The sequence below is a fragment of the Acomys minous genome (assembly GCF_964271855.1).
Source record: "Acomys minous genome assembly, chromosome: 15".
Taxonomy (NCBI): Eukaryota; Metazoa; Chordata; class Mammalia; order Rodentia; family Muridae; genus Acomys; species Acomys minous.
The window spans coordinates 74,548,799-74,564,705 of NC_140497.1; the positions used below are offsets into that span (position 1 = coordinate 74,548,799).

At 44.8% G+C, this 15,907-nt stretch overlaps 1 protein-coding gene across 1 annotated transcript in view; it reads left to right on the plus strand.

The window, feature by feature from the left end:
• Positions 1 to 1,223: 1,223 nt before the first annotated feature.
• SHROOM3 (shroom family member 3) overlaps positions 1,224 to 15,907 on the plus strand; it is a 297,712-nt gene continuing 283,028 nt past the window's right edge. The window contains exon 1 of the mRNA XM_084760167.1: positions 1,224 to 2,172. Coding sequence (XP_084616293.1) covers positions 2,008 to 2,172 — 165 coding nt within the window. The 5' untranslated portion in view covers positions 1,224 to 2,007. The remainder of the gene's footprint in view (positions 2,173 to 15,907) is intronic.

A 15,907-nucleotide genomic window follows, 5' to 3' on the forward strand; every position in this document is an offset into this window, starting at 1 on the left:
TTTGGGCACACCTGTGCCATGGTGTGTGTGTGTGGAGTCAGAAGATAACTTTGGGGACTCAGTTCTAGCTTTCCACCTTCTTCTTCCTCCTCCTCCTCCTCCTCTTCCTCCTCCTCCTCCTCTTCTTCTTCTTGAGACAGGGTTTCTCTGTGTATCCTTGGCTGTCCTGGAATAACTTTGTAGGCCAGGCTGGCCTTGAACTAACAGCTATCCGGCTGCCTCTGCCTCGCGAGTCTGGGATTAAAGGCGTGCACCACCACTGCCCGCTACTTTCCACCTTCTTGAGGTGGGGTCTTTTGCTGTGTCTGGGGCTGTGCTATGTACTCCAGGCTATCAGGACCTTAAACGTCCAGGCCATTCTCCTGCCTGGGCCTCCTGCCTTGCTGTAGGTATGTTGGGGTTACAGATGGGCACCTGTCTTTTTATGCGGGCTCGGGGAACTGAACCCTGGTAGTTAGGCTTGCACAGTTTCCGTGCTTAACTCACTAAGCCCTTTCTTTATCTGTCTGTCCCACATCACAGTCTTATTTGCCACCGAAATCAAAATTTTTTCACACCCCTATAGTTTTTAACTTCAGTTCCTAAAAAAATAAAATCCATCTTATCACAAATTCATATAGAAAAACTTTTGGGTAAATATATTCCTTGAAAAGAATTCTAATTTGTTCACATGATTTCAGAGCAGAGGAGTCTCGGCAAGACAAACCGCTATCATAACCCAGCTCAAACTCTGACTGGAAAGTAATGTTAAATGTTACATAGGGTTATTACAAACCTCGAAGTAACATTCAGCCATGAGTGCCTAATATTCACAGTGGATAACTGGGGCAGACCACAGTTAAAGGCAGAAAAACCCTTCCTCGGTTTGCATAGCGGGGCCATTGGACTGGAGAGGCCAAGCCTATGTAGCATGTGGTATTTTCTTTTAAAGAAATCAATAAAGTCCTTAACACTTGAATGTTCGCCCAAACCGCTTAGGCACAGCTTCTCAGACTTAGCTGAAGTGCTGGGAGGGATTTTCAAAATACCAACGCCTGCCCGAAGTTCTGCTTTAATTAGTAGGAGGCGGGCTCTTCTGGTAACTATTTCTGGCCACCTGCACTGTGTTTTCAGATACCTCGGTGTTACCGACTCTAGACCGGCTCTGATTGCCAGGTCTTTGTGGCTGAATTCTGCAGAGAGCGCTCCGTGTGCCGCAAGGTCACGCTGCTGCTGCTGGCCTCGGCCGCCCTCACTCTCACTCCGGGCGGCTGCAGAGGGACCCACCATCGCTGAAAATGCCCAAGAAAAGAAATGCATTGCCTCGCTGAGATTTGGGGGGAGGGGGGTGCCCTTCCCCCATACACTAAGAATTTACGCCCTCCAACCCCGGTCTTTCCTCTTGCAAACCTCCCCTAAGCCCAGAAGCAAACGATGAACTTAAAACTTGACAAAAATGAGTCCAAAGTTTCCGCACAGCCTCTCGGACCACAGGGAACAGGATCGAAATTCCGAAGGCAACAAGAGCAACGCTAGCGCCCGCTTTCTTTGAAGGCTGTTTCTGCGGAGGGCGGAGGCTATTGTCATGGTAAATTTCACTCGCTGAAGGAGAAAGGGTTGGTGATCAATCAAAAAGGAGGTATCCCTTTGCAGTTCCGCCGCTTTCTTCCTAGGCGAGATTGAAAGGCTTTTTACTTTTCTAAGTTTAAAAAAAAAAAGAAGAAGAAGGCTCTGGCGCGTGTGTGAACCAAAGTAGTCTGTGATGACCCTGGAGGACATCCGAGCGAACGCAGTGAGTAGACCCCACTGAGGACTTCCGCGACAGCACCTAATTCCCGTGGGTCTACCGGGAGAAGAGCAGACGGCCGGATCCCCGGTTCGCATCCTTGGGGTGCCGCGAGCCACGCCGCCCCGACTGAATGCGTTTCTCTCCGCCCGCGGGTAGTTTGCTGGATGGTTTAGCTCTGTTCGCCTCCATTTGGGTCAGGCACTTTAAACGGAAGCCGACTTGACCATGTGTCGGGCGTGATGAGGACCCCCGAGAACTTGGAGGAGCCTAGCGCCCCGCCAAACTCCAACAGGACCCCCAAGGAGAGGTTCGTTTATCTGGAAGCGCTCCTGGAGGGAGGGGCTCCCTGGGGCTTCACCCTGAAAGGTGGCCTGGAGCATGGAGAACCGCTAATCATTTCCAAGGTAAGGTCCTGCTCTCAGTGTCGTCTGTCTTCAAACAACTTGTGTTTTGTTTGCAACTTTTAAAACTGTGTCAGAATTGTCAAAAACCGGTGTTGGGGGGTTGGGGGGGCGGCGGGGGAGTTTCCTGGGCATTGTCTGAATTCCACTCACCACTTCCTGATTGTCTGGAAATCTTTTTGGATAGTTAGGCGTTTGGAAGAGAAGTGTGTCTAGTTCATTTATTCTGTGAAATCCCCAGGGGGGGAAAAATGCTCATTTGATAGCTAATCTCCTTTTTGTGTATGAAATGCAAGATCAGTCCCCACATGATCCTTCCGTTATAAATCAGATTAAAAATCAGTAACATCAAAAGTCGTAGTATAGTACATGGCCAGAAAAAAAAAATCTCATTCTTTAACCGAGAATACCCAGCTTTAAAAATATTTTAATTGTTCTTTTAATTTTAGATCATTAGCCCACGTGTTGTGGTGCATGCCACTAAACCCAGCAGGGGGACACAGAAGCAAGATTTTCAGCCCAGGGCAAGTGAGCAAGACTCTGTCTCAAAAACCAAGCAAACATACAAATGATTTTTGGAGAACTGGTTGCTTTCATACACAGAAGGAATTGTGAGTGGCCTTCTGCCCCTCTGATTTTTGAAACCAAGTGGGATTCAATCTTCATTGATCTTTTTGGGTTTTTAGGAGTTAGTTTTCTTACTTTTTTTCTGAAACTTCAGACTTTCATATTACTTCTTTTTTTTTTAAGATTTATTTATTTATTATGTATACAGTGCACATCAGATCACATTATAGATGGTTGTGAGCCACCATGTGGTTGCTGGGAATTGAACTCATGACCTCTGGAAGAGCAGTCAGTGCTCTTAACCGCTGAGCCATCTCTCCAGCCCCCATATTACTTCTTATAATATTTCTTTGGAAATTCCAGATTAGTAACAGTTGAGGGCAATAGGATATTTAAGGGCTTCCAGGCAATTACATCCCCAAGGAAACATTTGTAATTGAGGGAGGAATTCTTTTGAGTTTGAGGGTGGAAGGAGAAATGCTGTGTGTTGAATTTGAACTCTGTTATCTGGTAAGGTTGCTTTTCACACCCCCTTGGCCCCCCAGTGTGTGGTTTGAGGAAGACTGGAGTAATCTTTTGTTTTTGTTTTGTTTTGTTCTTTTTGTTTTGGTTTTGGTTTTTTGGTTTTTCAAGACAGGGTTTCTCTGTGTAGCCTTGACTATCCTGGACTCACTTTTGTAGACCAGGCTGGCCTTGAACTCACAGCGATCCGCCAGCCCCTGCCTCCCAAGTGCTGGGATTAAAGGCTTGCGCCACCACTGCCTGGCTGAGTAATCTTAATGTGGAAAAATCAGGAGGAGTTGGAGTGACAGCAGTTTTGCCCCATCCCCCACCCCCACCCCCACCCCCACCCCAACCCCGGACATCCTGCAGGCTGTGTGCTTTCCTAAGGAAAACAGAAGATACGTGTATTTGTATCTGTTAGGAAAGATTTCACTTATTGAAAAACTTTAGCCTCATTCCCACGGCCCTCAGTAAACGGAGGCTTGTTTTTCTCAAGCTTTTGACTACATCCCCTTGATGGAGAGGCCTGATGGCACTCAGAGGAAGGATAGCAGGCTACCAAGAAGAGACTTTATACCCTGTGATCATATACAGGGGGAGGAGGTCCCCCTCAGGCACAGTCATAGGGGAGGGGAATAGGGTGAAAGTGGGAGGGAGGGACGAATGGGAGGATAGAAGGGATGGGATAACAATTCAGATGTAATATGAATGAATTAATACATAAATTAATTAATAAAAAAGAAATCTAGATAGTGGTCAGCTGTTGGGCAGGGCAACAGCTTAATCGAGTCAAGAATTCCATTTAGATCTTTCACTTGCCGTTCTTCCATCTGGTCCTCTGTCCTCATGGTGCCAGGGTGTGTGCTGGGCCTCCAGTATCGCATCTTCATTCCAGGCAGGTTGGAAGGGTTTTGCTTTCTCATCAGACTTCTGCTTCTTTCTCATTGGCCAGCACTGCGCACCACATAGCTCTCCTGTAGGTAGCAAAGGGATTTTAATGGCTGTGACTGTTTTAGACTGGCTAGGGTTTCTCTCATGAATCCAGAGTAGGGTCCCACCCTTCTAGAAGTCAAGGATCCTTTGCTACTATTTGGGGTGGGGGGTAGGGCGGAAATTGTGGTTCTTTCTATGACTGAAACAGAGTTAACTGTTGGGTAAACAACTAAGAATGCTTGTAGCAAATGTATTTGAAAGAGTGATTGCATTTGAAAACTGATTGCACAGCCTTCCCCGTCTTTTAATGATAAAAATCTGTGCATGTATTCATGAGAATGCTGGTGGCTCCTGGAGAGGTCTAATCCTGCCTCTCTCGAGTCCTTGGAACCTGCTGGTGTCTGCGGGACGTGAGCACAGTGCTCTACATCAGTGAACTCTGCAGAGATTAAATGTGACTGTGAACGCAGTGGAATGTCTGCTACAGGGAAAGACTTTTAAAATCTTGATAAAGATCATGGCTGCTGCTCTTCATTATCCTAGGAGACTCTCGTGTTTGATATTTTAATCCCTTTTCGTGGCAGCTCACAACTGTCTGTAACTCCAACCAAGCTCTGACACCCTCACACAGACATACATGCAGGCAAAACACCAATGCACATAAAAATAAAGGTAAAAAATACATTTAAAAAGAAAGAAAGAAAGAATGACTGAATCAGGCAGGAGGGAAGGGGAATTTACAGAAGTATAATGTAGGTCAGTCTGCTTTGTCCACTGTGATAGCCAACAGCAGCCTCATTTCTATTTCAACGAAAGGCAACAAAAATGAAATCAGACTTAAAACTCTGACCCTCATTTCCACTAATGACATTTGACGTGTCACCTCGCACCAAGGCTTTTGAACATCTTGTGTGGCAAGCAAAGCCTTGCTCATCCGCCTCCCCTCAGATTTCCCTGCTGTCCCCCAGCTGAGTGACTTGGTCTCGTTTCTATATATCATGTATTCATATCAATGAATCATGATGACTTTTTGGGGGGGGCGCGGTTTCTAAGACAGGGTTTCTCTGTATAACAGCCCTGACTGTCCTAGACTTACTTTGTAGACCAAGCTGGACTTGAACTCGCAGAGATCGGCCTACCTCTGCCTCCCACGTGCTGGGATCACAGGTGTGTGCTACTGTGCCCAGTGAATCATGATGTTTTATTCATGCTCATTAACTTGTCCAGGACAGGGAGCATGTTTCGTTTTTGCCATGTCTGACCCAGAGCCTGTAATAGGGGTCTAATCTTTCCAGAAGTCAAGGTTCTTTGCCTACTGTTTGAAAATAAATGTTGAGTAAACGAAATGGCATGGCTATATGCAGCTCTTAAATGATCCCTGATACAGTGAGCATTTAATAGCTTTGATCAAATCAACTAGCAAAAGGCAAAGTCGGGCAGTGGGCAGTTTAAGCTGGGAAGCAGGGTTCCCATGAGACGGAGAAAGCTAGACAGATTCCCAGAGTTTAGGTATGTATCCGTTTCTTATTGCTACTATAACAAGTCACTCCACCTTAGGTGGCTTAACACAGTGCAAGCTTGCCAACCTATCATTCTGTAGGCAGGAAGTTTCACTGGGCTAACATCAAAGTGTCTGTAGGGCCAGACTCCCTCTGAGAGCTCCAGCAGAGAATCTCTTTCCTCTATCTTTCAGTTCTGGAGGCTGGAAGTTCTAGAGGTTCACATTCCCCGAGCCCAGACACCCTTTTTTCTTCAAAGCCAACTATAGTAGCCTAAGTCTCATTTATCAGCCCAGCCTCCAATTCTGCCTCCCCTCTGCTTTGTTACTTAACTTTGCTTCTAGTTCTGGGAATTGAGCTTAGCATCATGCATGCCAGGTTAGTGCCTCTAGCCCCAACCCCGTTGTCAACTTCTAAAGACACTTATGATTGCGTTGAGCCTACTAAGGTAGTGTGTAGGCTTTGTACTTTTTCAAAGCTTCTTTATTTGGGGTTCTTTAGTGTTTATATGTCCCTTCTAACCTACCTATCATAGACAGGAGGGAAGAAAGGTTAGTGGGAACAGGAGAAGTAGACCTTCTTAGAATCAGTTCCTGGGAGCAATTCCACTCTTGGTAGTCGGCAGGATTCCAGCAGGTTCATTAAACAGCCAACCAGCAACGCAGCAAAGGTGACGGCAACCAACCGCAGGTAGCTGGAACCCAGAACAGCAGCCAGAACCCACAACCTTGAAGCGTTCTCTGGAGCAGTTCTCTCTAGGAGCATCTCAAAGCAAAGCGATGAATAGCTAAACAATAGGAAATGATGCCAAGACCAAAAAGCCCAGCTTCCTGTTTTAGGCATATATATATATATCCGTGTTTTTCGGACCATAAGATGCATTTTCCTCCCAAAAGTGGAGGGGAGGGGGCAATTAGGGTCCCCTTATGGTTCGATTGCTGTTTTTACTGTTTTTCTTGTTTTACTGCTCTAAAAACTGGGTGTGTCTTATAGTCTGAAAGATACGGTATCGCTTCTCAGAGTCTGTACTAGCATGTTTTTCAGCTGGTAAAGACCAAGCAAGAAGTGGTTCCAAGTCTGTTTCCAGTGGACAAACACCACATACCCTCACACATAAGCCTGTTTCACATACCACACTTGGGATCAAAACAAAAACGTGTTTCCATCCACTACAGTAATATGCTTGGTACTATAAATTTTATTTATTGAGGTATATAAGCACTGTATTGCATGTATGCCTGTATGACAGAAGGGAGCATCAGACAAAAGAGGGCATCAGATTCTGTTATAGATGGCTGTGAGCCACCATGTGGTTGCTGGGAATTGAACTCAGGAACTCTGGAAAAGCAGACAGTGCTCTTAATCACTGAGCCATCTCTATAGCCTGTAATGCTTGTTTTAAAACTAGCCAATTAAGGGGGACCTCCTCCCCTTGTATATGCTCATAGGGTATCAAGTCTCAGGCACAATCATAGGGGAGGGGAGTAAGGGGAAAATGAGAGGGAGGGAAGAATGGGAGGATACAAGGGATAGGATAACAATTGAGATGTAATATGAATAAATTAATAAAATATATTTTTAAAAAAACTAGCTGTTTAATAACTTTAATTCCATTTGGTTCTTCCTTTGCCATATAGCCTAACACAATCATAAGATCCAGGGGTTACAAAGCCTTTGGGAAGAGAGGGTGCTATTTTATCTGCTCCAGGGAGTGTAAAAATTAATGAAAGTTTATAGGATGAAGGCAGAACCAGGGAAGAGTCTAGGGCAGTGGCTTTCAACTTTCCTAATGCTGCGATCCTTTAATACAGTTCCTCATGTTGTGGTGACCCTCAACCATAAAGTTATTCTATTGCTACTTTGTAGCTGTAATTTGGCTACTGTTGTGAATCGTAAAGCAAGGATCTGATATGCAGGACATCTGATGTGTGTGACCCCTGAGAAAAGATCACCTGACCCCTAGCAGGGTCACAACCCACAGGTTGAGAACCACTGGTCTAGAGTGAACCGTAGCAGCTGAGACTGACTTCCAGGTCCTCTTGCTGAGCCAATGAGAGAAGTACACAAGGGCCTCATGCACTACTGGGCAGATCCCCGATTCTCCAAAGGTGGGGCGGTTCCCTATTGCAGGGGAAGGGAAGACGCAGTGCATCCCGAGTCTTAGGAAATGCACGTACGCATTATGCACACAGTTGTAAGCATCCAGGTTGTAAATGGCCGTATAATGCATGAAGTATCAATTTTCTTTTGGTACAAAACCAGACAGGCAAACGAATGAGGGGGAAAGCTACAAAGGGGTGGCAATAAAAGATTATTTTCTAATTGCTTTCTTTACGATTTAATGTCCTTGAAAAGGAAAGGTGGGGTCGAGAAATGAACTTCTGTAATCTGTGAGCTTCAAATAGAAAGGATACCTTAAAAAAAAAAATGGTGGTTGTAAGTGGATGCTCAGACAATTGAACAGTTCAGGAAGTTGGCAGCCTGATTTGATTATGAGTCATTTGCTCAGTGCAGGAGCTGGGAAAAGCAGTCCCACCCAGCTGCAGACAGAGGTGCACCTGCTGCAGGGGTGCACCTACTCCCAGGGCTCGTAGCTAACTAGTGAACACAATTACAGCAAGCAGGCACTGCCGATGATGCCAAGAGGTTACTGTGCTCGAGGACTGATTCCAAGACATCTACACATGTTCTATAACTCCACGAGGAAAGGCATCCTAGTATGCCCAGTGATGTCCCTGCCGAATGGGGACACTGTCATAATATAGAAATGAAGGTGGCAACTCAACATATATGGTATAAAGGAAGGATGTTTATTTGAGGAGAGGGGAAGAGAAGAGGAATTAGAGCCTGGGGAAGATTGGACTTGTGGACCAGCAGGCAGACAGACTGGGACAAAATACTGAGGGCAGAGGAGGGCAGAGAGAGAGAGAGAGAGAGAGAGAGAGAGAGAGAGAGAGAGAGAGAGAAGAAGAAGAAGAAGAAGAAGAAGAAGAAGAAGAGAGAGAGAAGAGGAGAGAGAGAGAAGAAAAGAAAGAGAGAGAGAAGAGGAGAGAGAGAGAGAGAGAGAGAAGAGAAGAGAGAGAGAGAGAGAGAGAGAGAGAGAGAGAGAAGAGAAGAGAAGAGAAGAGAAGAGAGAGAGGAGAGAGAGAGAGAGAGAGAGAGAGAGAGAGAGAGAGAGAGCGCTTTTTAATCTGGTTGGCGGCACACCTGGCAGCGTTGGCAGGTGATGATATCAGTGGTTGCTAGGTTCCTGAAAGACGAGCTAGTAGAATCACCTGTGAACTAACAGACACAGTCTAAGTAACTCTTGGAAGCTTCCACAGCTAGTGTCGAAAGAAGCAGCTCTCGTCTTAAAGGAATAAAAGACATGGCTTATTTTGGATGAAATATGAGTGATCATGGCCGGGGAAGCATACATTTGGATCTCCCTATATATAATGTCCCAATGAGGAAGCGTGGTCTTGGCAACCTCACTGCCGTGTTGAGGGAATGTAGAAATGACAGACACATGTACGGAAAAGCTGGGGTTGGGTGGGCTGCGCTCTCTGTGAGGGAGCCTCCGCATGTGTATAATGTACAGCACAGCAGGGAGGGGGTCAGCTCTCTGTAGGGGGAGCAGTCTCAGGCTGCAGTCACCCAAGAGGACCCTTGGGGTTGCTGGCTTTTACACACATTGCCAACCTTTGCACTTGGACCAGGGTGAGATGTTACTATCCCTCTGAGCCTCACCCTGTTGGAAAGACTTATCATTACTATAATTTTGTTACTGTTATGAGTTGTAAATATATACTATAATATGCAAAATATCTGAGAGGTAACCCCTGTGTTCAATTTGAAATGAGTTTTAGGCATTTCCTTCTAACTCTGGGCTGGTTAAATTAGCTCACTGAAGCCATCTTTTTTTTTTTTTTTTTTGGTCTTCTTCCGAGGTTATATCAGCTTGAGCTCGCTCCTCCTCCTCCTGGTCATGGTCCTCCTCCTCCTCTTGGTCATGGTCCTCCTCCTGCTCCTCCTGTTCCTGGTCATGGTCCTCCTCCTCCTCCTTCTCCTCCTCCTGGTCATGGTCCTTCTCCTGCTCCTCCTGTTCCTGGTCATGGTCCTCCTCCTCCTCCTCTTGGTTATGGTGCTCCTCCTTCTCTTCCTCCTCCTCCTCTTCCTTTTTCTCCTCTTCCTCCTCTTTTTCTTTGTTTGAGATAAGGGCTGGACTCAAGGCTGTCCTTGAACTCCTAACCCTTCTGCCTTTATCAAGTGCTAGTATCACAAGTATGTGTCCATTACGCAGCTATCCTCCTGCCTCAGCCTCCCAGGTGCTGGACTTACAGAAGTGTGCCACCAGGCTTATTTCGATGGCGATGGTTCCAAATGACCAGACTTTCTCAATTTCGCTCCTTAGTTTTCCTCCTTCGTCCTTTGACACCCACGTTGTGTCTTTCATGATCACACCTCTCTGCTGTTCGTGAATAGATGTGTGCCCTCTCCTTGCTCTGCTTCTACCTCTCTTGCTTTTGCTCTGCCTGCTTTTGCCAACATTTTCCTCGCCTTGTCTTCTAACAAAACAGTTTTTTGCTGTTAGCCTCCTGTGGACGAACTACGATCTCCTTAAGGCCTCATGGGTTTTACTTGTGCTTGTAAACCCTGCGTTTTCTGGCAAAAATAACCTCTCACTTCACACACAGCAAATTCTCAGTTTAAGTGGCTTATAGGATTTCAGAGCTGTAAAGAACCACAGCAGTCATGTGACCCAACTTCCGTATTATACTGAGGAGAAAAAAAACAAAAACAAAAAACCCTGAATCACAAAGAGTGCATGTATTTGCCAAGGTGCTTTCTGTTTTAGCTGACAAAGTGTCTGTTTGTGTGTGTGTCTGTGTTGTGCGTGTGTGTGCGTGTGTGTGTGTGTGTGTGTGTGTGTAAAGTTAGTGAGACACAGTCATTGCTTTCCGCTGGGGCCATTTTTGCTTTTGTGTGAACCGTAGGCCCCTTTTAGACTTCTAGAAGGTCAGGATCTTTCAGCTCTCTCCCTCTCTTGCATTCTTCCTCCGCTCCTGTCTTTCTTTCCTGCTATCCATAGTGCTGAAATTATGCACAGCAATTATGAAAATATGCTAAGAGTAGAGAGGACATGATTTATAACACCGATCTGGGTGGGGTGGCACGCGGCGGTAATTATAGTGGTTGGGAAGTAGAGGCAGAGGGATCAGGAGTGAAAGGCCAGCTTTGGCTGCATAGTGAGTTGAAGACCAACCTGAGGTACATAGTATCTCAAAAAAATATTTTCTTAGAAGGGTATCTATTGTAGTGTGTGAACAGAATATTAGAACGCCCTTGAAAGACATACATAGCTCAACTAGCTGAGTGTTTCCCAAGGATGCAGGAAGCCCTGGGTTCCAACACTGCAAAAACTAGGCACGGTGGTGGACACCTGTAATCCTAACACTCAGGAAGCAGAGGCAGGGTGATCAGGGGTTCAAAGGCTTCCTTGCCTACATAGTGAGTTTGAGGACAACCTGAGTTACATGAGACCCCATCTCTGAAAATCAAAAAGTAAAAATAAATAAATAAATACATTTGTGCCTGGGAAAATAATATATATGTATACGTGTGTGTGTGTGTGTGTGTGTGTGTGTGTGTGTGTGTGTGTATACATATATATATCCTCCTGTGGAAAACTGTGGTCTCCTTGAGGTCTCATGGGTTTTACATGTGCTTGTAAACCCTGCTTTATATATATCTTACACATATGAAGTGTTGAGCAAATGTCTCTTAGGTTGAATTAAATTAGTCAAAACAGGGAAACACATGCTTTATTTAACTTTTAATGGGTTACCCAAGCTTTGGTTAAAGTGTAACATGTTTTGAGAAACCATTGAAGGCTGTGATCCTTTCACTGTTGTTGGATGGAGAAACACCATGCGGATCCCAAATGCCAAGTGCAGCTGGGCCTCGGTGATGAGGACACTGCTTGCTTTGCTAATGCATCCCCCAAAGCTTTCCCTCCCACACGGAGGGCCCAATTCAACTGAAGAAATATTCACCTCATTTCAGTGAGCCCACAGTGCAATTGGAGAGACACAATGAGAGATTTTCTATCAATCTTTGAAAACTGCACAAAACCTCAAAGGCCATCCTGGATCAGCCGAGCCCACAGACAGAGTCTTCCACATCGAGGCCTTTGATGTGGTTCCAGACAGCGAGCATCTTACCCAGAGGGCTGCGGAGTTGTTCTCTGAGCATCCCAGGAGTCCATCCATCTCCTGCATGCTCTGATCTCCCAGGCACTTCGCAGTACAGCAAAATGATGCAGAGTCTCAGATAAATCAAGTGCCGTGCTCCCTCTTCTAGTGACTTTTCCCACGAAAACCAAGTCGGCGTGTCTGACCTACAGAATGGAAGTGACATTTCTTTCCCATCTTCCCATGATGCTTTGCTACCTTGGCAGCCTGGCACCATATACAAAGCTGAGCATGTCCCCACAGGCTTATAACTCCAGCACGGTAAAGGCAGAGACACAAGGATCTCAAGGACTTGCTGGCCACCAGTCTAGCCCCAGCGTCAGTGAGATGCTCTCTCTATCTCAAGAAAAGAAGGTGAAGGGAGAATGAGCAGCAGAGTTAAGACCTTGGCTCTCCTATGCTTCCATGAGTGCATGTGAGCGTGTATTCCATCCCCCCAACTGTGCACACATCACATCAATACAAATAAATTAATTAAAAATAAACTTAATACCCTCCCTAAAAAAAAAAAATCAAGCAATGCTTGGAAGTTGTTAAGCTAGAGAGAAAGTGTTTTGAGAAAATGGAGGGGCTGGAGAGATGGCTCAGTGGCTAAGAGTGCACACCCCTCTTTCAGAGGCCCTGTTCTCAGCATACATGGCAGGCAGCTCACAACCGCTATAGCTCAACTCCAGGATGTGTCACCCTCTTCTGGCCTCCACAGGTACTTGCACAGATGCAGTGCACATAAACTCATGCAGGCACACAGGCATACATAGACATAATAAATCTTTTGTTTTGTTTTGCTTGAGACAGGATTTCTCCATGTAGCCTTGGCTGTCATGGACTCAGTTTGTAGACCACCAGGTTGGCCTTGAACTCACAGAGGTCCACCTGCCTCTGCCTTCCTGAGTGCTGGGATTATACCTGTGAGCCACCATGCCCTGCTTTATTAAATATTAATAGTAAGAATAGTAGTAGTACTAGTAATAATAATAATAATAATAATAATAATAATAATAAATTGCCCCAAAAAGACAGCAATAAAACTAACCAGTCAACCAGTCAAGCCAGGTGATTGAAGTGGGATTAGTTGAACTAAGTGTTTAGCACTTTAGGTATTAAATGCTGTTCTGAGCCATGCATTTGCTTATTGTAGTACTAACTGTCTTTCTCCTTCCTTTTGTGTGGGATCGGATGTAGGCCCTCCCACATGCTAGGTAAACACACTCCCACTGAGCTGTACTCTCGCCCTCTCTCTTCCCTTTGAGGAGTGAAAGCTTTTAACATGTAAATATGTATGGGTATGATTTGACGTGTTCGTCGTCTTGTGTGTGTTCTCTGGGAAGTTTGAAGTTTTCGGACTTGTCTCATAGGAACTGGGAAGTGAGCTGCTGGAATTCAGACCCAGCATCTGGGTGGCATCCAGAAATGAATACGCATGTTGGTATTGAGACAAATAATTGAAAAATCGGGCAGGGAAGTAGCACAGCCCTTTCTCTTATGCCGGCATGTGTTGTTTGCTTTTCATATTTTTTTTTTTTTTTTTTTTTGCTTTGGAGTGTACACTAATGAGCAACCAGCCCAAAAAGAAGGCGGCTATTGACCTAAGAATAAGACAGCAGGAGAAGGTTGAAAGAATTAGCCATATTCTTCAGGGTTGTATTCACGGTTGCGTGGTGGAGGCCTTGGCTGCGAGTGTACAACTCCACAAGTTGTTGGCAGTCTCTCAAAAGGCCTCCTGCCATAGTCTCTCCTACCCATGGAAGTCAGTGGATGCGACTGTTTGGAAGAACAGTTTATTTAGACTCTTTCCAATGGGACAAGCTATGTGGTTCCTTCACTGATGCCAGGAACTGAACGTCATTGCTACCTGGCTTCTCAAACCGAGGAGTCAGAAGGAGAAAGGGAGAGGTACATACCGATTTCCATCTGTGGGTCAGACTTTCTTAGGATATTATTATTGTATTGGAATGCAATTTGTTTTTAGATACAAGGAGAGAGCTCTCTCTTAAATCCTGATGGAGCCGGGACTTCAACTTAAGTCGTTTCATTCTCCCACTGCTATGTTTAGTCAGAACATTATTTACTGACTGTGTAAAAAATGTGCCAGCCTGGGAAACATGCAGTGAATGATGTCCCTGCATCACAGACCACATGTTTTCCCCTTTCATCTTAACCTACTGAGCTGACCCTCCCTACTGCTGCTGTGTTCGCAGTGCCCTGCTCTTCGCTTGGGACTTCAACAGTCACCACTGCAACTCTTTGCTTAAAGGCTTTATTTTGCTTCCCCTTTGCCACCAGCTTCCACCCAGGGTAGACTGGAGTTGCTGTAGCCTTACCCTGCAGAAGGAACCAACAGCTGCCTATAGTTGGAGCCGGCTGGGCTCTGATGATAGAGAAGAAATGGGCAGTGAGGAAGGTAGAGAAAGAGGCATGAACTGTGATGTGCTATATTGCACAGCAGGAGGAGTACGGAAAATGTTAGTGTAAGGGCATGGGGTCAAACGACAGCGAGAAAAGAGCCTGATGTCTTTGTCATAAGGAAGTGGCAAATTTCAGGACGCAGTTTACGTCAAACCTGATTTAAACGTTTATTTATAGTATGTAGATATATTGAAATCTCACATGACGCCCTGCATATGCACAATTTTAATATTTTATGTACCAGCTAAAAATAAAATGTAAAACCTTCGTATGAACCTAGATTTTACACACAGATGTACGCACATACATGCACACACCCATACACAGACATACATATACACAAATATAGTAGGCAGCTGTTAAGGAAAAGGAAGGAGAAGGTAAAAGGTGTGAATATGGGAAAATACACGATATCCTTCAAAGCAAATGTGCTGATGATGCTCACTACTTTGTACAGTGACAGACTCTAATAAACAGGAACTTCAGGGCTGGAGAGATGGCTCAGCAGCTAAGAGCACGTGCCACTCATGCAGAGGACCTGAGTTCAGTTACTGGTTCCCACACCCAGAAGACCACAACTTCTCGCCGTGCCACATGCACATGGACGTACACACACACACAGATACTCACACATATGTAAATTTAAAAATAGGATTCTTGAAACGTAGACCCAATGACCTATAGCTTTAAAAACATGTCTATATAAAGACTTAAATGCCCATCACCTCACTATTTCACACTAACTGATAAATGTAGGGAGCCCAATGGCCATTAGCTGTATAAACACAATGTAATAGAAAACATAACAGAATACAACTTGAGAGGAAAAAGGGACTGAGAATGGTGAAATAGGTTACAATATGGATGTACCTCAAAGACCTGATGCATAATGAAAGACGCCAACACACAAAAAAACACATACAACCCCATCATATTAGTCATATTAGAGGCCCAGTAAATCTAAAGAGACACAGTAGACCAATGGTGGCCCAACACTTGGGGGGTGGGGTAAGAATAGAATAGGAGCCGGGCACGCCTTTAATCCCAGCACTCGGGAGGCAGAGGCGGGTGGATCGCTGTGAGTTCGAGGCCAGCCTGGTCTACAAAAATGAGTCCAGGACAGGCAAGGTTACACAGAGAGACCCTGTCTCGAAAAAACCAAATAAATAAATAAATAAATAAATAAATAAATAAATAAATGAATAGAATAGGAATACCTACCTACAAGGTGGCGGCGGCTTCTTTCTTTCTCTCTTTTTTTTATTCTGGGAATTGAATCCAGGGCTATACTCCTAATCCCAAGGGTTCTTTTCAAAAGGAAGGTAATCGATAATTTTATGTTCTGAAAATAGATTGTGACAATAGCTATGCAACTCTGTAAATAAAATAAAAAGTCATTAACTTATGCAAGAAAAGAAAAGTTTAATTTTGGTTACAAGTTAGAAGAAACAGACAAAAGAAGGAAGTCATAAATATTTAAGAGTCGTAAAGTAAATTATTACCCACCATCTTCTGCACTCAAAATTTATTTAGTTAACTGAAATTTAACATTGTAGAAAAAGATGACCTAAATGAAGTTCTCAAAAAAGAAATGGT